Source organism: Symphalangus syndactylus, chromosome 1 (genome assembly GCF_028878055.3).
Source record: "Symphalangus syndactylus isolate Jambi chromosome 1, NHGRI_mSymSyn1-v2.1_pri, whole genome shotgun sequence".
NCBI classification, from domain to species: domain Eukaryota; kingdom Metazoa; phylum Chordata; class Mammalia; order Primates; family Hylobatidae; genus Symphalangus; species Symphalangus syndactylus.
Genome location: NC_072423.2, coordinates 72,972,981 through 72,995,761, shown reverse-complemented (window position 1 = coordinate 72,995,761; position 22,781 = coordinate 72,972,981). Strand labels below are relative to the sequence as shown.

Genomic DNA, 22,781 nt, shown 5'->3' with positions numbered 1-22,781 from the left:
AGGGCTCTGAGGTGGGAAGTCAGTGCCAGGGAACCCAGCATCCTAGGAGCACCTGAGCAGGCCTCCTAGAGGAAGCATCAGCTGAGTTGGGCACTGGGGCTGAGCTGGGTTAACCCAGGCAGACAGCGGGAGAAGCAGGCACACTGTGGGCTGAGAATGAGAGGAGTAGGGAGCAGGGAGTGAGGAGCGAGTGTCAGTGCCTGGATCATGGTACCAGGAGTCGGTGAGGGGTTGAGGCTCACAGGGTGGACTGGGTGACCAGAGGCCCTGGATTCTTAGCTAAGGAGGTCTCGTTGAAAGTCTGTAAGCACAGGAGTAGTAGAAATTAATTAAGCATTTTAAATATTTAGAAATTCGGCTTCATCCATTGGAAAATTTTGTTCATTTCTAATGTTTTGACAGTTTCAGCCCCACCTGCCACCTCAATGATGGAGATGAAGTGGTCTGTGACCGGTGTGCCCCGGGCTACTCAGGAGCTTGGTGTGAGAGGTACTCTGCATCCACTGGCTTCAACACAACACATTTTCAAAATTAAATATACATTCTATGTGTTTATTTTTAAATGCATACTTAAGTGTGGTTTTGGAGTTTTGATGCATAATTGTTATTTCATACAATCATTGAGAAAAATCAATATTTCATGTTTTAAAATTAATGTTAAACCTTACTGGGAATTTTTAAAGAACGGTACTCTTTTCCTGGCTAATCTGAGTTCTCATCAAGAACAGTAGGCCGGGCATGGTGGCCCACACATGTAATGCCAGGACTTTGGGAGGCCGAGGCAGGTTGATCACCTGAGGTTAGGAGTTCGAGACCAGCCTGACCAACATGGTAAAACCCCGTCTCTACAAAAACAAAATAAAACAAAACAAAAGGCTGGGCATGATGGTGGGTGCCTGTAATCCTAGCTACTTGGGAGGCTGAGGCAGGAGAATCACTTGAACTTGGGAGGTGGAGGTTGCAGTGAGTGGAAATTGCACCATTGCACTCCAGCCTAGGAGACAGAGTGAGACTCCATCTCAAAAAAACAAAACAAAACAAAACAAAACAAGAACAATAGGAAGCAGCAAGGAGTCGGTATCTGTGGTTCACACATTTGAATATTCCATTGCTCCAGGCTGTTCTGGAGATGACAGGTGGTTTGGTTTAGTAGCTGTCTTCTGGCTCCTGAAGGCCAGTGCTGTCTTTCCCATATGTGCGTCTCAGTGCCCAGCTCTGGCTGAGCCTGTAGGAGGCTGTGTGGCATCAGGAGTGGTCAGGGGTGGGTCAGAGTTGGCCCTGGACATGGGTGCACGTCCCTTGGACTTATGCCTCATTTTGGACGCTCTCCCTCTTCATCATGACAGGTGAAGGAGATCTGGGAATGCCCGAGTGTGGAGTTGTATCCCTTTCACAGTAAATCTCAGGCAATAGAGTCCGTCTGATTGATTAGCCATTCAGGGAGTCCCTGGATAGTGCGGTAAGGCCCTAAGTAATTGCATTTGTCTGATCCTGCTTTCAATCTTTGATACAGATGCGCAGATGGTTACTATGGAAACCCAACAGTGCCTGGCGAATCTTGTGTTCCCTGTGACTGCAGCGGCAACGTGGACCCCTTGGAGGCTGGTCACTGTGACTCAGTCACCGGGGAGTGCCTGAAGTGCCTGGGGAACACAGACGGCGCCCACTGTGAAAGGTGTGCTGACGGGTTCTACGGGGATGCTGTGACAGCCAAGAACTGCCGCGGTGAGTGCGCGAGGGTGAAGTCAGGTCAGCTGTTTGTTGCCATAGGAAGTCTTCAACCGTATAGTCACATGTGTCACACAGGGTCCAGGCTAGGAGGTCACACTCTCTTGAGGGGTTACTTGCATTAATGCTGGGTCTCTGATCAAATACAGACCCACGACGCAGTTCTTCCTTAGCTACCCTATGCTGAGCTTGGTTAGTCACAACCTATAGGGGTCAGTGGCCTGGAAAGATGCAGCCTGCCACTCGAGCGGCCAGTGTGACTTGACGGAGTTCCAGCTCGCTCCCAGTGGCTGAAATGAAAGTGGGGAATCTCAGAGCCTCTCACATTTGTAAGGGAGATGCTTCAGGGGCTGCACGAGGCAGATGGGATTTCAAGATGAAGGGTGGGAAATGGTAAGACTGTGACCCTAGAAACTGCGTAAAGCACCGAGTGGTGCATCTTAGCCCTCTGTGCCGAAACTACCCAACCCCTATGTCACTCTGCTGAATTTGAACCTTGAAATTACAGATCATGGAGAAAACTAGATTCTCCTATACAACAGATGACCTGGACAGAGGGATGATTCAGCCCTGAGATTTTGGAAGAGTGAAAGACCAAAAGTGGCAATTATAAATTATTTTGAGTATTTCATATTAATGCGAAAGTCATACTATGATACTACAACGTGGGGACACAAGAGGGCACCAGCTATACAGAAAACATACTTTCCCAGGCACACATAGAGAGATTGGAAATGTCTTATAGCCTTGGGCCAATCAAGCTGCTCTCCAGCAGGTGGCCACCTTGACTGGCTGTCATACCAGAATAACAGGACTTCTACAATGCTTCACAAGTTACAGAATGTTTTTATCATTTTCATGTCATTTCTTTTCATCATTACTGCAAGCCTTGGTAATTCATTCCTCCGTTCATTCATTGTTTATTAAGTGTCCGGTATTTCCCAGACACTATACTAAGGACTGCGACAGGTAGTTGGGAAATTGTGGTTCAAGTCTACTGGGAAGCTACACATGATGATGGTATGGGGGAACAACATACCTGTGGATCCAGGCGTTGGAGTCTGACTAATGTGAGTTTTATTCCAGGATCAACTGTGTGACATTGGGCTAATTTATTAGCCTCTCTGAGCCACTATTTTGTTATTCATAAAATGGACATAATTATATGTGTATATCAAGCCCTTTCTGACAAGTCAGTGCAATAACATTTAAAGTTCTAGGCATGAAATAAATGGTAGCCATTATAATTACTAGTAATAAACCAATTATTATATTTTATAATATATAATATATATTATATTAATATAATGTATTATTATATTTTCACACCACTGCTGTCCAATAGAAATACAATGTAAACCACACATGTAATTTAAAATTTTTTAGTAGCCACATTTTTCAATAGTAAAAAGAAGTAGGTGAAATGTATTTTAATAATACATTTTATCTGAGCTGATATGTTAAAAATTACTATTTTAAATTATCATCAACAGTTTGCATTGATCATACTTGCATTGAACTTTAAATATTCCCCAGAGAAAGAGGCGGCTTGAAATGAAACACGGAGGGGAGACACACGAGAAACAAGAGGGAGGGGCAGAAGAGTGGGCATCCCAAATACCTCAGTAAGGGGGTGATGCAAAAGGGAGAGGGAGGTCACGGGGTCCCTTCCACAGAGCCACGGGGTAAGAGGGGAACCAAAGTCTGTTCCATGAATTTGGTGCCTGGGAAATCCCTGGAGACTTTAGGGAGAACAGTTGTAGCAGACAAGGGGCCAGGAAGACACTAAGCAAAAGTTGGATTGGACGGACGTGCCAGGGAGGTGGATGTTCCGATGGAGGGTCAACGGGAGGGGGTGTGTTGTGTTCGATGGGGGCAGTGGAGAAGGATGTGCTGGGGAGTTAGCAGCAGAGTCCGCACGGTCCAGCTACGGGGTTGATGGAGCAAGTCCCTGAAGGGTGCCGGTGAATGGGGCCTCCCGTGGGACTGCAGCGTTAAGGCCCCGCCTCCAGGAAAACAGATGGCCAGGCTGGCCTAGACCATGAAGGAGGCGGATCCTAGTACGTTTCCTCTGCCCTCGACCTTCCCATGTCCTGTGTCCAGCACTCTTGCTGCAGCCTCCAGGTTTTGTTTGGGGCTTCTGTTATTTGTGAAGTTTTTCTCTCTTTTTTCTTATATGTTATGTCATGACACACACTGTACATGTTCTGAGTCCACACATTCATAAAGAGTGCCTGGGGGCCCGGCACGGTGGCTCACACCTGTAATCCCAGCACTTTGGAAGGCTGAGGCGGGCGGATCACGAGGTCAGAAGATCGAGACCATCCTGGCTCACACGGTGAAACCCCATCTCTACTAAAAATACAAAAAAATAGCCAGGTGTGGTAGCGGGCACCTGTAGTCCCAGCTACCCGGGAGGCTGAGGCAGGAGAATGGCGTGAACCCGGGAGATGGAGCTTGCAGTGAGCTGAGATCGCGCCACTGCACTCCAGCCTGGGCGACAGAGCCAGACTCCGTCTCAAAAAAAAAAAAAAAAAAAAAAAATGGAGTTCCTGGGATATTTTGTCAGGCAACATATTAAATGTTCTTTTTTTTTTGAGATGGAGTTTCACACTTGTTGCCCAGGCTGGAGTGCAATGGCATGATCTCGGCTCACTACAACCTCCGCCTCCTGGGTTCAAGAGATTCTCCTGCCTTAGTCTTCTGAGTAGCTGGGATTACAGGCGTGTGCCACCATGCCTGGCTAATTTTTGCATTTTTAGTAGAGACAAGGTTTCACCATGTTGGCCACGCTGGTCTTGAACGCCTGACCTCAGGTGATCCACCCTCCTTGTCCTCCCAAAGTGCTGGGATTACAGGCATGAGCCACTGTGCCTAGCCAACATATTAAATATTCTAACTAAAGTGCTTATTGAGGGTTCCCCTGTGAATATTGATTAAATATATTTTGGATCCGTAAGATTGTATCACTTTGCAAAGGCAGGGAACTTTGTAGCTTTAAGCGTCAATGTTGTAACTGTAGATAAAATGGAACCATCTGGTCTGAAACTACAAATGACTCATGACTTAGAACTGGGATATCATATTTAATGAAAACGTTTTTCATTAAATTATGAAATATAATATTAATATGTACTTATTTAGATTACGTTTTAACTGAGCTTTAAAATATTAAATGTGTACCTGATTGGAATCAGAGCAAATGGCTAAGTTGATTTTGAAATCTCCATTGCATGTTTGTCATGGGAATTTGTAGCTCATTTAAAAAATGTCAAGGAATTCATGAAATTGGTTAAGCGAATTTGCTAATTGTTGTCTTAATAGCTTCAATATGTTTTTCCTTTGATGGATCCTTCCACTAGCCCTGTTTTAGTTTACTCTTCAGAAAAATGCTAAACTTCTAAAGTTATTGCCAATAATACTATTTTTAGTTTTGTGATTTGAAACATTGAATGTTTACATTTTTTTTTCCTTTGGGAATGAAGGATGTTATGATAACCATCCTCAGAAGTGAGGGTTAATATGTCTTTGTGTGCATGTGTTTTAGCCTGTGAATGCCATGTGAAAGGCTCCCATTCTGCCGTGTGCCATCTAGAGACCGGGCTCTGCGACTGCAAACCAAACGTGACTGGACAGCAGTGTGACCAGTGCTTGGTAAGATGCATGTGACTAACTGACACCTTAGCCTTGGTACAGAGGCGATTGAATCCATGACTCAGAAGGAGCTAAGTCCCCAAGTGTATTAGTCTGTTCTCACACTGCTATAGAGATACTACCCAAGACTGGGGAATTTATCAACAAAGGAGGTTTCATTGACTTACAGTTTCGCATGGTTGGGGAGACCTCAGGAAACTTACAGTCATGGTGGAAGGGGAAGCAGGCACCTTCTTTACAAGGCAGCAGGAGAGAGTAACTGTCAACACTTATAAAACCATCAGATCTCATGAGAATTCACTATCACCAGAACAGCATGGGGAGCTGCCCCTATGATCAAATCACCTCTCTCTTTCGACACATGGGGATTACAATTCGATTTGAGATTTGGGTGGGGACACAGAGTCAAACTATGTCCAAAATGTGGCTGACAAGTGCCGTGCCTGTCTAGAGAGTGGATGTTTGCTGTAAAGGGATGGGGATGGTGTCATGAATACTTTATGATTCTATGAAATACCCTGTGTGTGTTCTGGAACATACTAATATGAGGAGTCATTTATTAAAACGTATGTTGGTTTCCACTTTCTTTCCCTCTGGTGAAACAGCATGGCTATTATGGGCTGGACTCAGGCCATGGCTGCTGGCCCTGCAACTGCAGCATGGCAGGCTCCATGTCAGATGACTGCACGGATGAAGGCCAGTGTCACTGTGTCCCCGGTGTGGCAGGGAAAAGGTGTGACAGGTGTGCCCGTGGCTTCTATGCCTACCAGGATGGTAGCTGTACACGTAAGCCTTGATTTCCTTGTTTGAGACTTTGTAGTCATTCCCAGACCTTTCCTTGGGCCCTCCCTCTACTTCCAACTAATTTTGGTCAAGTGCCTTTACTTTTTCTCTTCTTTCCCTGGAGGATTTCATATCTTTTTTCTGGTTTCTGATCCCTATCAGGGTACAAGCCTAAGTTTTGGTCATGGCTCTGCTGCCTACTAATTATGGGAGCTTAGATTCACTACTTAACTTTGCTTGGCCTCAGTTTCCTCATCTGTAAAATGAGGATGCTAATGAGAATCTGCATTGAGAAGTTGGTGTAAGTGTTCTATATAAAGTCCTCAGCATGGCATTGGGCCTGCAGTAAGTGCTTAGTAAATATTGGCTCCCTCTGTGATCACCTAGTGAGGGCTTTTTCACTCTTTTCTCTATCTCCCCTATCCTGTCCCCATTTCCCCTCTTCCCTCAGCATCTCCTGAGATAGAGGGCCAGCCACCTCCATGAGACATGGAGGGGTCTTGGGAAATGTGAGGCGTCTTTTAGGAGTGAGAAAAGTGGCTTGGACTCTTAATAAAAGGGAAATAGCAGCATCAGCTCTTAGCCCTTTAATGACATCACCCAGATCTATAACCCAGCATTCATCTTTATTTCAGCTTGTGACTGCCCACACACTCAGAATACCTGCGACCCAGGAACTGGAGAGTGTGTCTGCCCCCCTCACACACAGGGTGTGAAGTGTGAAGAATGTGAGGATGGGCACTGGGGCTACGACGTGGAGGTGGGGTGCCAGGTGAGTGCTATCATCCATGCTCTTGCTTAACTGAGAGTTGCTTTGCTATAGCAAGTTTCAGGCCTTTTCTTCTGTATATTTTCTGGACTTTAATCTGTTGAATAGCTTTGTGAGTTAAATAAAAAACTCAATGTGGGCCAGGCACGGTGGCTCATACCTGTAATCATTACACTTTGGGAGGGTGAGGCAGGAGGATCGTTTGAAGCCAGGAATTCAAGACCAGCCTGGGCAACAAAGCAAGACCCTGTCTTCACAAAAAAATAACGATTAAAAAATTTAGCCTGGCGTGGTGGCACACGCCTGTGGTCACAGCTACTTGGGAGACCAAGTCAGGAGGATCACTTGAGCCTAGGGATTCAAGGCTGTAGTGAGCTGTGATGGCAACACTGCACTTCAGCCTGAACGACAGAGAAAGACTCTACCTTAAAAATCAGAAACAAAAACAATACACCTTAGTGCAGATGATAGGAATCAAAGTGGAAGACATGACACCCTTAAGACACCTTATTCTAGGTTTTCTTCAAGAACCTATTACATTGATGGTTAGAAAATCCAAAAAATGGTCTGGGTGCAGTGGCTCACGCCTGTAATCCCAGCACTTTGGGAGGCCGAGGCGGGCGGATCACGAGGTCAGGAGATCGAGACCATCCTGGCTAACACAGTGAAACTCCATCTCTACTGAAAATACAAAAAAATTAGCCAGGTGTGGTGGCGGGCACCTGTAGTCCCAGCTACTCGGGAGGCTGAGGCAGGAGAATGGTGTGAACCCGGGAGGTGGAGCTTGCAGTGAGCCAAGATGCGCCACTGCACTCCAGCCTGGGTGACAGAGCGAGACTCCATCTCAAAAAAAAAAAAAGAAATCCAAAAAATGGCCAGGCGTGGTGGCTCACACCTGTAATCTCAGCACTTTGGGAGGCCGAGGTGGGCGGATTACAAGGTCAGGAGATCGAGACCATCCTGGCTAACATGGTGAAACCCTGTCTCGACTAAAAATACAAAAAAAATTAGCCGGGCGTGGTGTCGGGCACCTGTAGTCCCAGCTACTCGGGAGGCTGAGGCAGGAGAATGGCGTGAACCCGGGAGGCGGAGCTTGCAGTGAACCGAGATCGGGCCACTGCACTCCAGCCTGGGCAACAGAGCGAGACTCTGTCTCAAAAAAAAAAAAGAAAATCCAAAAAATATTTGAGTGTCCTTTAAATATATTGTACAATGTATACTCTCTTCCAAGAGAAAGTAATAAATCACTTTATTGGGGGTTTATGTCCAAACTATGAGGCCTCCAGTTTTCTATGTAGCCTTCTTTGGTTAAATTTGGGTATAGTTTGTGTTTTGGAAACAAGAGGAAATTACTTTTTTTTTTTTTTTTTGGAGACAGGATCTCACTCTGTCACCCAGGCTGGAGTGCAGTGACACCATCAAAGCTCACTGCATTGTCAACCTCTTGGGCTCAAGCAGTCCTCCCGCTTCAGCCCCCCAAGTGACTGGGACTACAGGCACGTGCCATCATGCCCAGCGAATTTTTTGATTATTTGTAGAGACGGGGTCTCACTACGTTGCCCAGGCTGGTCTCAACTCCTGGGCCCAAGTGATCTTCCCACCTCTGCATCCCAAAGTGCTATAATTACAGGCATGGACCACTGTGCCTGGCCTGATTTCTACAGTAATTTTGTTAGACTTGTTTTGACCTAGTAGATTTAATTTCAGTTCACAGTTTTGGCCCTGTGCGCATGTGCCACTAAGATGAACAGATTTCCGGCAACACAATGCCTGTCTCCTGTTGGCACATGGCAAAGTGAATCCACGCAGCAATAGCAAGAGAGAGATGGTTCATCTGTAGAACTTCCCCACATGTAGTGTTTTCCTGTAATTGAAATATGTGCACACTTGGAAGCATCAAATCTGCCTTTTTATTGAGTTGGTTTTCCCATCTCTCAGGCCTGCAATTGCAGTCTCGTGGGGTCGACTCATCATCGGTGCGATGTGGTCACCGGCCATTGCCAGTGCGAGTCAAAATTTGGTGGTCGGGCCTGCGATCAGTGTTCCTTGGGTTACAGAGACTTTCCTGACTGTGTTCCCTGTGACTGTGACCTGAGGGGGACGTCGGGGGACACCTGCAACCTGGAGCAGGGTCTCTGCGGCTGTGCGGAGGAAACCGGGGCCTGCCCTTGCAAGGTATTTACCATCCATCCTCATGTTTCTTCCTGTCTCTGGCTCCTCATCATGACTCCTGGGCTTTGACTACTTACCTAAGCAGCCAGGTTTCAGATGCTTTTCCTAGTGAGTTCACACTCCCTTCCGCATCTGAGTTCAAAGTCTCTTATGCTCCTCTAGAGTGATGGATGATTTTTGAAATTGAATTTTTACTGTTACAAGTGTCAGATGACGGAACCGATTTGAAAACTGCCCTGAGGTTTTGATCATATATTCCATAGGCTGAGTGGCTGTGTGTCTTGAGTATGCAGGTGAGGTAGGTATCTCAGGGCTTCAGGATTTGTGATATGATCCCTGTGAGGTTATTGGGCTCCTGTATGTGTGGGCCACACTGAAGAAAATCGGGGTTTATTATTTTCCCAAGAGGTAAGATTTCAATGACATTATAAGTTTTGTGTATTTCCGTTAGTTTTCCCAATGTGCTTTGCTATTAGGAGGTCAGAGCCACCTCCTCTGGTCTTTTTCCCATGGGTGGTGAGATGGGAGCCCTCTGGCTTGATGATGGTAATGAGCTGATGGGTGACTGGAGATAAGGAAAACTCATGTAGATATCATGGCCTGGGAGTAATGGAAGCATCAGTCTCCCCGTTTTCGGCCTTATTTATTTATTTAGAGACAGAGTCTTGCTCTGTCTCCCAGGCTGGAGTGCAGTGGCACAATCTCGGCTTACTGCAACCTCCGCCTCCTGGGTTCAAGCAATTCTCCTGCCTCAGCCTCCCGAGTAGCTAGGACTAGAGGTGCCCACCACCACGCCTGGCTAAATTTTTGTATTTTTAGTAGGGACGGGGTTTCACCATATTGGCCAGGCTGGTCTCGAACTCCTGACCTCAGGTGATCCGTCTGCCTTAACCTCCCAAAGTGCTGAGATTACAGGCGTGAACCACCACGCCCGGACTCTGCCAGGTCTTATGATAACAGCTGTGATGATAGACGAGTAGAGCAGCAGGCCTTGTCTTAATAATCACCTGGGCCGAGCACGGTGGCTCATACCTGTAATCCCAGCACTTTGGAAGGCCGAGGTGGGTGAATCACTTGAGGTCAGGAGTTCGAGACCAGCCTGGCCAACATGGCGAAACCCCATCTCTACTAAAAATACAAAATTAGCTGGGCATGGTGGCGGGTGTCTGTAGTCCCAGCTACTCGGGAGGCTGAGGCAGGAGAATTGCTTGAACCCGGGAGGTGGAGGTTGCAGTGAGCCAAGATTGCGCCACTGCACTCCAGCCTGGGTGACAGAGCAAGACTCTGTCTTAAATAATAATACTAATAATAATAATGATAATAATAATAATAATCACCTCGCATGCCCAGGGATCATCAGAATCACCTGGAGACTCGAAGCAGCTTCCAGAGTTGTCTTGGGACCTTCTCATCAGGGACTCTGTATTTTCCAAACACTTCCAAGATGATTCTGATAATCATCTGTGTTTGAGAATCACTGATTGGATGTTTGAGAAAACTGACACTCAGAAAGCTCAGGGCCTGGCTAGAGGAAACTAATGTTTGTGCATCTATAATTATTTTTAAAATTATGTTTGTGTTTTATTTGTTTTTGTTTGTTCAGAAATCACATCTCTTTTTTAGGCAAAAACAAGTCCTTTATTTGTTCCCCTTTAGGAGAATGTCTTTGGCCCTCAGTGCAATGAATGTCGAGAGGGCACCTTCGCTCTCCGTGCAGACAACCCCCTGGGCTGCAGCCCCTGCTTCTGCTCCGGGCTGTCCCATCTCTGCTCAGAGCTGGAGGGCTACGTGAGGACCCCAGTAAGTCACACACAGCCAAAATGTTCTGCTTCTAACCCCACTCTCCTGGGAGGTGGGTGGGGGTGGGAGACACAGCCAAGTGTTCACATTAAATTTTGCTCTTATGGCATCCGAAATTCTAGGAAGCTAATTTGGGTTAGAACATGAATCAGAGCTCAGCTTCTGCTGGCCGAGGAAGTAAATGGAGCTTGAACTAAAGGCTGCCTGTGTTGTTCCTTAGCTAATCTATGAAAAGCTTTCATTGGAGAGAAGATAGAACTGCAAAATCTCAACCGTCTTCTGCATATCATTGAACGTTTCCCCAGTGTAGCAACAGTTTGGCCCTAAATGGCAGTAGTTTAAAGCACTTTCAGTTCATTTTCTTCCAGATGTTTAGTTTAAAGGAAAAGTCTTTACTGTTTCTGTTTTAATAATGAAGCTGTTTCATCTGTGAAACTGATAGAATCTAAAGAATGAAACTGGAGTGGAAAGTTCGTATTTTGAAGTGCACTTTCCCCTCCTTTCATTGGCTTAGGTAACGCTGGGCTCCGATCAGCCTCTTCTGCGTGTGGTTTCTCAGAGTAACTTGAGGGGCACGACCGAGGGGGTTTACTACCAGGCCCCCGACTTCCTGCTGGATGCCGCCACCGTCCGGCAGCACATCCATGCAGAGCCGTTTTACTGGCGGCTGCCGCAGCAGTTCCAGGGAGACCAGGTGAGGTGCACACCCAGCCGAGAGCCAGTCTGCGCTTCCTAGGAGATATGGAAATTGTTTAAAATCACCATAGTCTGGGCCGGCCTGTCATTTAAAGAAGTGGTTATTAATTTCCTCTTTTAAGTGGGATCAGAGAAGTTTAATGCTTATAAAAATCTCCTCAAGTATATGGTTCCTTAAAATTTTTCATTAATTTTAAAAGTTTTTTAAGTTCACATTATATTAATTTGGTTCTTCCTAAAGCAGTCATTCAACAAACATATACAGTCATGTGTCACTTAACAACGGAGAGACATTCTAGGGGAATGTGTCATTAGGTGCGAACGTTATTGTTATAATCGCATGAGACCATGGTCACATATATGGTTTGTCATTGACTGAAATGTCATTACGTGGTATGGGACTGTACTGTGTTTACTGATATGCTCTTGGTACAAACCTAGGTGCTATGGCCTGGGAGTCCCTTTTCAAGAAATTATCACTCATTTGGGGCGGAAAAAACTGCTATAAAAGATCATGAAAGGCATCACTTGGATTTTTGTTTATATAAACATTGGAGTCTGTGTATGAATTCACCCTGATCTTTACAATTTGCAAATATGCATCCAGTGCTCCTGGAGATAGAGAAATTTTTAATCTAAAGGAGCTTGAAAATAATTTGCATCACTACCACATTGATTTGTTATTTTGGAGCTCACTTTTGTTTGTTTTCTCAAAAGGAACTATGTAACTTAGGTCAACTTAATAATCCATAATTAAATGGAATTAGAAGGAAGCAAATCCCAGACAACAAATTTCCCCCATGTGATGTATTTTTAAGACACAAGATTTCTCTCATATGATGGCAGTCTTGCAATAAAATGTTTTTAAACGAAAGCTTTGTCAGAGAAGTAAACAACACTTTATTATTTGATAGCTCATGGCCTATGGTGGCAAACTGAAGTACAGCGTGGCCTTCTATTCTTTGGATGGCGTCGGCACCTCCAATTTTGAGCCTCAAGTTCTCATCAAAGGTGGTCGGATCAGAAAGCAAGTCATTTACATGGATGCACCAGCCCCAGAGAATGGAGTGAGACAGGAACAAGAAGTAGCAATGAGAGAGGTGATAATGGGATCTTTTCGTATAAGTTCCTTAAAGACATTGACTTTGCTATGGATGTAGTGAAAGATGAAAGCCATTAATAAGAGAATGAGCAGCCAGGTACGGTGGCTCACACCTGTAATCCCACCACTTTGATAAGCCGAGGTGGGTGGATCACCTGAGGTCAGGAGTTTGAGACCAGCCTGTCCAACATGATGAAACCCCGTCTCTACTAAAAATACAAAAATTAGCCAGGCATGGTGGCGCACACCTGTAGTCCCAGCTACTTGGGAGGCTGAGATGGGAGAATCGCTTGAACTCGGGAGGCAGAGGTTGCAGTGAGCTGAGATTGTGCCACTGTACTCCAGCTTGTGCAACAGAGAAACTGTCTCAAAAAAAAAAAAAAAGAGACTGAGCAAGAAGACCCTGGGATCAAAATTCCTGTGGGATTAGCAAGATCTCCAAAAACAGTTTGAATTTCAAATTCTCAAGAAATGTATATTAGGCTTATGTCAATTTAGTTGGCACTGCATCTTAAATGCCTTCTCTTGGCGTACTATTTTCAACCTGCATAGAGATAGTGGTACAGGAGACTTTGGACTTGTTCAGGTTTGGGAAGTGTCTGTTCTTCCAGCAGATGTTTACTGGACGTTTGCTGTGTGGCTGGCACTGCCTTAGGTAATGCGTATCTATTGATAAATGGGACTGACACTGCGCCTGCCCATGGAGGTTTCAGGAGGTCTTTGTCAGTTACACTCAGCGGCATGCACAGAACACGGCTCATTTCTGGAGAAATTTATAAAAGAATTTATTCTTTATATAAGTTTTATGCCTGGCGGAATTTGGCCTCTGAACTTAATTGAATGTGTTTCTCATTCTACAGAATTTTTGGAAATATTTTAACTCTGTTTCTGAAAAACCTGTCACACGAGAGGATTTTATGTCGGTCCTTAGCGATATTGAGTACATCCTCATCAAGGCATCGTATGGTCAAGGATTACAGCAGAGCAGGTACTTGGAGCTTCTAGAATTTTGACCATTATTTTCATATTTGAAAGCAAACTGAAAGAATTTGATTCACTTCACTTCCATTACCTACTATTTTTATTAATCCATGTAGTTCAGTTCCTTACCAAAACATTATTAAATATTAATATCATTATGGAATGTGTGAATTATAACTAAAGTATCCACCTAACATGCTAATGTCAATATAAAATATAAGGACATAATGGTGGAATCTTAGCTGAAGATAAAATGAAAAAAAAAAAAAAACAATTGCTATTTCTGCCCATGAAAACTGAAATGCCCATGTCTTCGTAATGGTGTATAAAGAATGCTGTCACCTACTTGTCTAATACTTTAGCCCATAAAGAAAGCCATTAGGTCTTGGCCAAATCAGCACTTCAAGAGGTCTTTTAGGTGTACTTGTGTCACATTATTTTTAAATTCTAAAATGTCTAAAGTGTATCATGACAGTTACTAATGCGCTGTAACACACTTCACTTATAATCACAAGCGGGAACTACTCCAAACAGGGAAGAAAGCTCTGGTTTCATATATATGCAAATGTTAGGTCATGTGCTATGTTTCTAGAAAGTTTTTCAAATGTTAGCATTTCCTCTCTTCTTAACATGATGGCTGCACAGAATCTCAGACATTTCAATGGAGGTTGGCAGAAAGGCTGAAAAGCTGCACCCAGAAGAAGAGGTTGCATCTCTTTTAGAGAATTGTGTCTGTCCTCCTGGTACTGTGGGATTCTCATGTCAGGTAGGGAGGCTCTAGTCAAAATTTATTTCCTGGGTTTGAGTTGAAATGTGCTTGTTACAGCAACTTCAAGAGACGAACAGAACTTATGTGTATCTACTATATCATTTTTTTCTCTTTTTGAATTAAAAAGAAGTTAATTTTGGTAAAATGTACATAACAAAATCTGCCATCTTAACCATTCTTCAGTGTACAGTTTAGTCGTGTTAAGTACAGTCACATTGTTGTGCAACTGTCACCAGTATCATCCTCAGAACTTTTTATCATCTCGAACGCAAACTCTGCACTCATTAAACACTAGCTCCCCATTTCCTGTCTCCCCAGTCCCCCACAACCACCATTCTCCTTTTGGTCTCCATGTATTTGACCACTCTAGGGTCCTCTTCTATAATATATGTAATACATGGCGCATGCCTGTAATCCCAGCTACTCAGGAGGCTGAGACAGGAGAATCACTTGAACCTGGGAGGCGGAGGCTGCAATGAGCTGAGATCGAGCCATTGCACTGCAGCCTGAGTGACAGAGAGATACTCCGTCTCAAAAATAAATAAATAAATAAATAAAATAAGTGGAGTAATACAGAATTTGTCTTTTTGCGAATGGCTTGTTTCACTTAGCATAATGTCCTCAAGGCTCATCCATATTGTAGCATGTGTCAGAATTTGCCTCCTTTTTAAGGCTGAATAATTCCATTGTACATACATGCCACATTTTGCTTATTCATTAATCTGTCAATGAATAAACTTGAGTGGCTTCCCCGTCTTGGCTATTGTGAATAATGCTGCTATGAACATAGGGGTTCAAATATCTCTTTGAGATTCTGCTTTCAGTTCTTTTGGATGTGTACCCAAAAGTGGACTTGCAGAATCATATAGTACTTGTATTTTCCATCTTTGGAGAGATGGAAATGGTATAGCTGCTAGTTTTTACTGTACCATCTTACATTCTCACCAGCAGTATACAAGGTCCAGTTTCTCACCAATACTTGTTAGTGTTTTTTTTTTTTTTTTTTGATAGTTGATACCCTAACAGGTGTGAGGTGGTATCACCTTGTGTTTTTTCATTTGCATTTCTCTGATGATAGAGATGTTGAACTTCTTTTCATATACCTGTTGGCCGTTTGTATGTCTCCTTTGGAGAAATATCTATTCAAGTCCTTCACTCACTTTTTAATCAGACTTTTTTGTCCTCCCTTTTGCATCCTCTCAGGACTGTGCCCCTGGGTACCACAGAGGGAAGCTCCCAGCAGGGAGTGACAGGGGACCACGCCCTCTGGTTGCTCCTTGTGTGCCCTGCAGTTGCAACAACCATAGTGACACCTGTGACCCCGACACCGGAAAGTGTCTGGTATGCTGGTTTGTGGGGGTGCTTGCCTGAGTTTAGAAGTAAAGTGGACGCTGAGTGTCAGATTTCTGGTCTAAGTCATAGCCGTGCCTTGGTTTAGTGAGAGGTTAAATTTAGCTAAATATAAAATATAAACCTATTTCCTTGAGGAAGGCGTAGCTTAGTGGTTCTGACCTTATCAGTGGAAATTCTTTTATAAATTTTCCTTTCTTGATGAATTTATCTGTGGGCATCAATTTGGGAATTATAGTCGTGCACCAAATAATGACATTTTCATCAACAGCAGATCACATATAGGACAGTGGTCTGATGAGACTATAATACTGTATTTTTACTGCACCTTTTCTGTTAGATATAGTTAGATGCACAAATATTTCCTGCTGTGTTGCAATTGCCTACAGTATTCAGTACGGTAACATGCTGGACAGGTTTGTGGCCCAGGAACAATAGGCTCTACCATATGGCCTAGGCGTGTAGTAGGCTGTGCCATCTAGTAGGCGTGTAGTAGGCTGTGCCATAAGTGCACTCTATGATGTCCGCACAGTGACAAAATCAGCTAGGGATGCATTTCTCAGGCAGTATCCCCGTCTTTAAGTGACGCATGACTGTAGTTGCATGCCTTGTTTTTAAATGCAGTACTGGTTGCCATAGTCAAAATAGATGAGAACTGTATATGATGAAGTTTGGGGGCTCACGTGGGAATTTTAAAATCAGTTAATGCCAGTGTTGAAAATGTATTTCTCTGTGTAAAGTATTGCCCTCTCCTTGCATTTTTTTAAAAAATGCGTATTCTCTAGGGGATGATAACAGCACATTATTCACACGATAGTGTGTGTTTGCTTCTCAGCCACCTTCTCCTAGGCCAAGATTGGTCTCGGGGACACTTGGAGAGCTCTGACCACTGTAAATGACTAAGCCGCCAGACAGAAGCCTCGCAACCCTGACTGAGGACAAACTCCTGTGTCCGTGATTTAGCTTAAGCCAATGAGGCAGATAACAAAATAATCTGATACTCGTTTCCTACTCATAAGGGCTCATGCTTTACAATAACTCAGGTGGAAACGTTGATTACTAGTTGTTCCAAGATTAACTCGCCTTGGGTAAAATAATGCATTGAAGGGAAATGAGCTGCCCACCAAGGACACACCTGAAGCCTTGGAGATCCTGGGTGTGGCCCAATCACAAGGAAACGCTGGAGCCAAAACAGAGGAATTAGTACTGCGGGCTCCCAACCTGCCTCCTGCCACATTTTGATTCTGGTTTTCCCTCTTTTTGACAATTCCTGTGGCTGAAACCCATTATAAACAAAAAATGGTGTCTGGGCTTAGGGGATGGGATTTCAGGGTTGCAATGGTCCTTCTATTCTTGTCAGAGTTCCTTCAGATTTTATTTATTTATTTATTTATTTATTTTCGAGATGGAGGCTTGCTCTGTCACCCAGGCTGGAATGCAATGGCGCAGTATGCTCACTGCAACATCTGCCTCTTGGCTTCAAGCGATTCTCCTGCCTCAGCCTCTTGAATAGCTGAGATTACAGGTGCCCGCCACCACACCCAGCTAATTTTTGTATTTTTAGTAGAGACAGGGTTTCACCATGTTGGCCAGGATGGTCTCAATCTCTTGACCACCCAATGAAGCATTCCTTTTAATATTTGTCTGAATCTTCTGTTTTTTATTGCCTCCAAGTAAATGATGCCTGATGGTGAGTACCAAATGAGAGGCACTATGTACACTTCCCTTGCAATACCAACACTTTGGGAGGCCAAGGCAGGCGAATCACCTGGGGTCAGGAGTTTGAGACCAGCCTGACCAACATGGAGAAACCCCTTCTCTACTAAAAATACAAAATTAGCCAGGTGTGGTGGCTCATGCGTGTAATCCCAGCTACTCGGGAGGCCGGGGCAGAAGAATCACTTGAACCCGGGAGGCAGAGATTGCGGTGAGCCAAGATCATACCATTGCACTCCAGCCTGGGCAACAAGAGCGAAACTCCACCTCAAAAAAAAAGTGATTGATTGGAAGTATGACTTGGAAGGGGCTGGGGAGACTGAGGACAAGGGCGGTAGCTTGGGAGCTCCTCTTCCTGGTTACCCACTCCCTACCACTGCCTTCTGGGAGATACGACTGAACCTTTTTACATCAGTGAAATATTGGCAGGCATTCTCTGTGCATTTCCCATGGCAACTAATTCAGCCCACACTTTGGTTCTCATTAGGAGGTCCTCATTTCCCTGCCACTCTTGGGGCAGCTTGTCTTTGCTTCTCTAGGGACCCCACAGTCTGTTGTACGTCAGGGGGAGTTGGTGTTAGCCATGGAAAACCTGAAAATCTTTCATTCTCTCTCATCATCTAATATTTTTTCATTGTCAGGTTTAGGCCATGCCATTAACACATGTCTTTACACATTTACTTTTCAAGAGAGAGATTACAAATTTTACTTCTAAAGAGAAATCGGTTTGAGAGGTCAGGTAGATCCCAGTAAAATTTATCCTCATCAGGGAAAAAAATAGGAATAGAACTTTAAAATGAAAAATACTAGAATTTTAAAAACATTTAAATGAACTTAAAGTAGTCTTTTTTAATATGTAACAAGATGTCTTTCTGTATCACCTCTCGCTGCCAAGGATAAAAGTGTGAGTCAGCCTGGGCATTTGCTCAGGGGTTCCTCACTGATCCTGGAAACCTATTCAGCTGCATCAGACGTGGAATCTTGTGCCCAGTGGCTGAGTAAATAGAGATGAATTGAGCAAATGCCAATTTCAAATTGGAATCAGATGGCAAGAACTGCTTGTTCTTTTAGCTTTAAAAATGTGTACACTTTTTGTCCGGGCACGGTGGCTCACTCCTGTAATCCCAGCACTTTGGGAGGCCGAGGCAGGTATAGATCACAAGGTCAGGAGATCGAGACCATCCTGGCTAACATGGTGAAATCCTGTCTCTACTAAAAATAAAAATAAAAATAAAATTAGCCGGGTGTGGTGGTGGGCGCCTATAGTCCCGGCTACTCGGGAGGCTGAGGCAGGAGAATGGCATGAACCCGGGAGGTGGAGCTCGCAGTGAGCCGAGATCATGCCTCTGCACTCCAGCCTGGGCCACAGAGCGAGACTCCGTCTCAGAAAAAAAAAAAAAAAAAAAAAAAAAAAAAAAAGTGTACCCTTTTTAATAGGAAGACCATAGGTCCAAAGGATGATATAAAATTTTACTGGAAATGCCACATGGGGTGGCTCGTGCATGTCGTCCCAGCTACTTAGGAAGCCGAGGCAGGAGGATCACCTGAGGCCAGGAGTTTGAGGCCAGCCTGGGCAACATAGCAAGATCCACTATCTGTACAAAAAAGTTAAAAGTTAGACAAACATGGTGGCGTGTGCCTCTGGTCCCACCTACTCGAGAGGCTGAGGCAGGAGAATCACTTGAGCCTGGGAGGTCAAAGCTACAGTGAGCTATGATTGCACCACTGCACCCCAGCCTGGGAAACACAGGGAGACCTCGTCTCTAAAAAAAAAAAAGAAAAAAATTAACTGGAAGTTAGTTGTTGGTTGCAGTAATCTATCAGTGGTGCTCTAAAACCATGAGTTTTCTTCCCTCATTGTCTGTTTCCTAAATCATCTATCCATTCTTCAACTCCTTACATGTGGTTGTTGAACCCTGACTATGTGCAAAACTAGTGCTTCAAACTGTTTTTTGGGGCACTAAATATTTTAAATCTATGTTTTAAGGTTCTGCAAACTGCTTTTAGGGCTCCTGTGTCTATTTTCCTTAAGAAGAATGTACTAGTAATTTCTTGGCTGTATTGGATGAATGCAGCCTTAGGATGAATGAAAGCCACAGAGCTGGAAATGTTCAGGATTTTAAGAATATGGAGGAAAATGCTCCCCTTTCCTGAAGAATATTTTTAAAAGCTAGCTGATATAAAACGTGGCAGTGCTTAGCTATTACCAGATAAGAATGATTTCTAACAATTTCCCATTTTTTCCCTCTTCCTTTAAATGTGGGCTCCCAGAACTGTGGCGATAACACAGCAGGTGACCATTGTGATGTGTGTGCTTCTGGCTACTACGGGAAGGTGACTGGCTCAGCAAGTGACTGTGCTCTGTGTGCCTGTCCTCACAGCCCTCCTGCCAGGTGAGTCTCCACATGTGCAGCTGGCATGCTAGGCTGCCCAGGGCTGCTTCCAGTTCAGCCTCATTTTCAAGGGTCTCTGAGTAGTCTGTTGTTAATGAATATTCTCCATTGGTTGCAAAAGGCTAATTTTAAGCAAAAGTGTTCATTCTCAAAAGCACTGGAAGAGAATCTTTTCAAAAGCAAAGTATCTGTTTTGGTATCGGATGTTTGGATGGGAGCAATTAAAGAAAGGACTTTTAGGTTTTGTTTTTTAAGACTCATTTTAGCCCACAGCATATGTATCCAATCTGCATGGAGATAAATTATTATTAATTTTATTGATAATGATACAAAAGAACCCAATTACCGTTTAAGGGAATGGGGTTAGAGTTTATATAAGCTGGTGCCTAATTGCTGAAATGCCACATGGTGATAAAATTGGGGCTAGTCTCTACCTTGTACTCATGATGCTTGTACAGAATTATCTGAATGCAAAAGGGAACCAGAAAGTTTAAGTGGGAATTAGAATATCAAAGAATCCTCTTTGGTTCAAATGAAAATTGTAACTCATCAATAATATTTTATTATCGCTTAGAATATTTGGCAAGGTATTGAACATATAAAGATCAAATGTTAACTTTTGGTATACTGCAGTGAAGCATTCCTTTTAATCTTTGTCTGAATCTTCTGTTTTTTATTGCCTCCAAGTAAATGATGCCTGATGGTGAGTACCAAATGAGAGGCACTATGTACACTTCCCTTGCAAGCTATGAAGCATCCTAAAATTTGTTGTTACTAGTGCTTATTTTTTACATTAAATGTATATATATAAATATTGACTTGTCAATTCCACTTCTGTAGTCTATGCTATAGAAATACTTGCATGTGTGTGTAAAGATGGATGTGTTTTTGCATTGCTTGTACTCACGAGGAATAAGGGGAAAACGGAAATATCTACTTACAGGGAATTGATTATATACATTGTGTTACATTCCTAGAGTGAAATATTTTACAAACACGGAGAAAAGAATAAGGTATATCTGTAGGCACAGAATTGGAGAAATGGCCAATTGAAGTATGTAATTGAATATGTGGTGTGATGCCATTTTGGAAAAAATTCATAACCACATGTCTATTCATACCCATATTATAGGTGGCTATATGTGCCCAGAGAAGTATTGGGAAGGACATTCTACCCTACTACTTTGCACGTTTCTGTTCTGTTTGAATATTTTACTTCTTCAATCTTAAAAAGATTATAAACATCCCCAAAGTCCGCATTAATAAATTAAAGTTTGTGCTATCAGGAAGAGATTGTGAGGGTGTGAACATTCGTGTGTGCTCTGAATCTCAGATGCTCTAAAACACATTCTTTATTTTCTACATATTTTGTTTCCACTGAAGTCTGTCCCTTTACCATTTTAAGAAGGAAAAAGAGTCAGAAGTGGTATGGGGCTGATAACTGACGCTGGAAACTTCGTCTTGCTAACCAAAAGGAACCAGACTTGGCTCTACTCGGTTTTGTTTTTTATTGTTGTCTCCAGTAGTTTGCATGCACCCAGCTCAGCCTCTGGATGGCGCATTGGTAATTTAAAACGTGAAGGCAGAGGGTAGAGGATGTTGAGAAAAAGGAGTAAAACAAAAGCAGAAATCCATGAATGAGGAGATCAAATCCCAGTCAATGATTAAACTTTGAGAGGCTCTGTCATTTTGCTTCTGGCAGCCTACCACATAACTCTCTGCCTGCCTTTAGGTGCATCAATTCTCCAGTTCCACCCTACTTCCTTGCCTTTGCTTCCCTGGCTTTCATTACAGTTAATAAAGTTCTTTCCGTCAGCGTGTGTTCAGCCATCTTCCCTCTGCTGTTTTTCATGCTTGCTCATAGTTGTTTCAGCTCTCTTACCACCTTATCACTTAGTAAGCAAAGACCCTTTTCCCTTGGGACACTCTTGTTGGGTGGCCAATTAGTGATAATCCCTAAGGTCAGTCTTCTTCCACTTAACATTCACATGATTGTCCCTGGACAGGGTCTTATGAATGTCTTTTGGATATAAGATGTGCGTGCACTTACTGATTACATTTATTTTCCTTCTTTTTGCCAGGTAGATTGTAAGCTCTAAAACGCTACGTGTAGTCACATAACTTTGAGACCAGTATGGTATATCCTAAGAGTAACGAATAAGTACCTTAAGGAAAGATGGAAATTGTATATCTGAAAATTGAAAAAGAAATTCTTTTCCTCCAGTTTTAGTCCCACTTGTGTCTTGGAAGGTGACCACAATTTCCATTGTGACGCCTGTCTCCTGGGCTATGAAGGACAACATTGTGAAAGGTACATGGGTGGATTGTCACGTGGAAATCCCTGGGCACTCTGTTTCTTTTATAAGGTATTTGGCATATTTACTATAGTAATCTGGGAGCCATTATGAATTTGGATGTGCTTGATTGAAATAGGACCTCATTACTATTCCAGAACAAGTTTTCCCAAGGTGAATGGATCTGTGCTTTGCATTTCATTTGGCGGAAATGATTACCGTCGCGAGTTAGAAGCTGGTATTGACCATCCTGTCTGCACCTATGTCCCTTCCTTTCTGTAGGTGTTCCTCGGGCTATTATGGGAACCCTCAAACACCAGGTGGCAGTTGCCAGAAGTGTGACTGCAACCCGCACGGCTCTGTCCACGGTGACTGTGACCGCACATCTGGGCAGTGTGTTTGCAGGCTGGGGGCCTCGGGGCTCCGGTGCGATGAGTGTGAACCAAGGCACATTCTGATGGAAACGGATTGTGTTTGTGAGTATTTCTCCTCTAAATGTGTAAAGACGGTTTTTCCTCCCAAATGTGCCAGGAAAGAAGTGGTGACGGCACACTAAAGTGTCTGCAGGATACAA

General features: G+C 43.8%; 1 protein-coding gene across 2 annotated transcripts in view; it reads left to right on the top strand.

Annotated features, from left to right (window-relative positions):
* LAMA1 (laminin subunit alpha 1) overlaps nucleotides 1-22,781 on the top strand; it is a 170,432-nt gene that overhangs the window by 90,058 nt on the left and 57,593 nt on the right. For both annotated transcript variants that reach the window (XM_055237979.2, XM_055237969.2), the window contains exons 18-32: nucleotides 403-489; nucleotides 1,514-1,725; nucleotides 5,276-5,382; nucleotides 5,988-6,168; nucleotides 6,801-6,937; nucleotides 8,873-9,109; nucleotides 10,763-10,906; nucleotides 11,421-11,600; nucleotides 12,517-12,702; nucleotides 13,565-13,692; nucleotides 14,331-14,451; nucleotides 15,658-15,795; nucleotides 19,792-19,913; nucleotides 22,138-22,224; nucleotides 22,490-22,683. In XM_055237979.2, coding sequence (XP_055093954.2) covers nucleotides 403-489; nucleotides 1,514-1,725; nucleotides 5,276-5,382; nucleotides 5,988-6,168; nucleotides 6,801-6,937; nucleotides 8,873-9,109; nucleotides 10,763-10,906; nucleotides 11,421-11,600; nucleotides 12,517-12,702; nucleotides 13,565-13,692; nucleotides 14,331-14,451; nucleotides 15,658-15,795; nucleotides 19,792-19,913; nucleotides 22,138-22,224; nucleotides 22,490-22,683 — 2,261 coding nt within the window. The remainder of the gene's footprint in view (nucleotides 1-402; nucleotides 490-1,513; nucleotides 1,726-5,275; nucleotides 5,383-5,987; nucleotides 6,169-6,800; nucleotides 6,938-8,872; nucleotides 9,110-10,762; nucleotides 10,907-11,420; nucleotides 11,601-12,516; nucleotides 12,703-13,564; nucleotides 13,693-14,330; nucleotides 14,452-15,657; nucleotides 15,796-19,791; nucleotides 19,914-22,137; nucleotides 22,225-22,489; nucleotides 22,684-22,781) is intronic.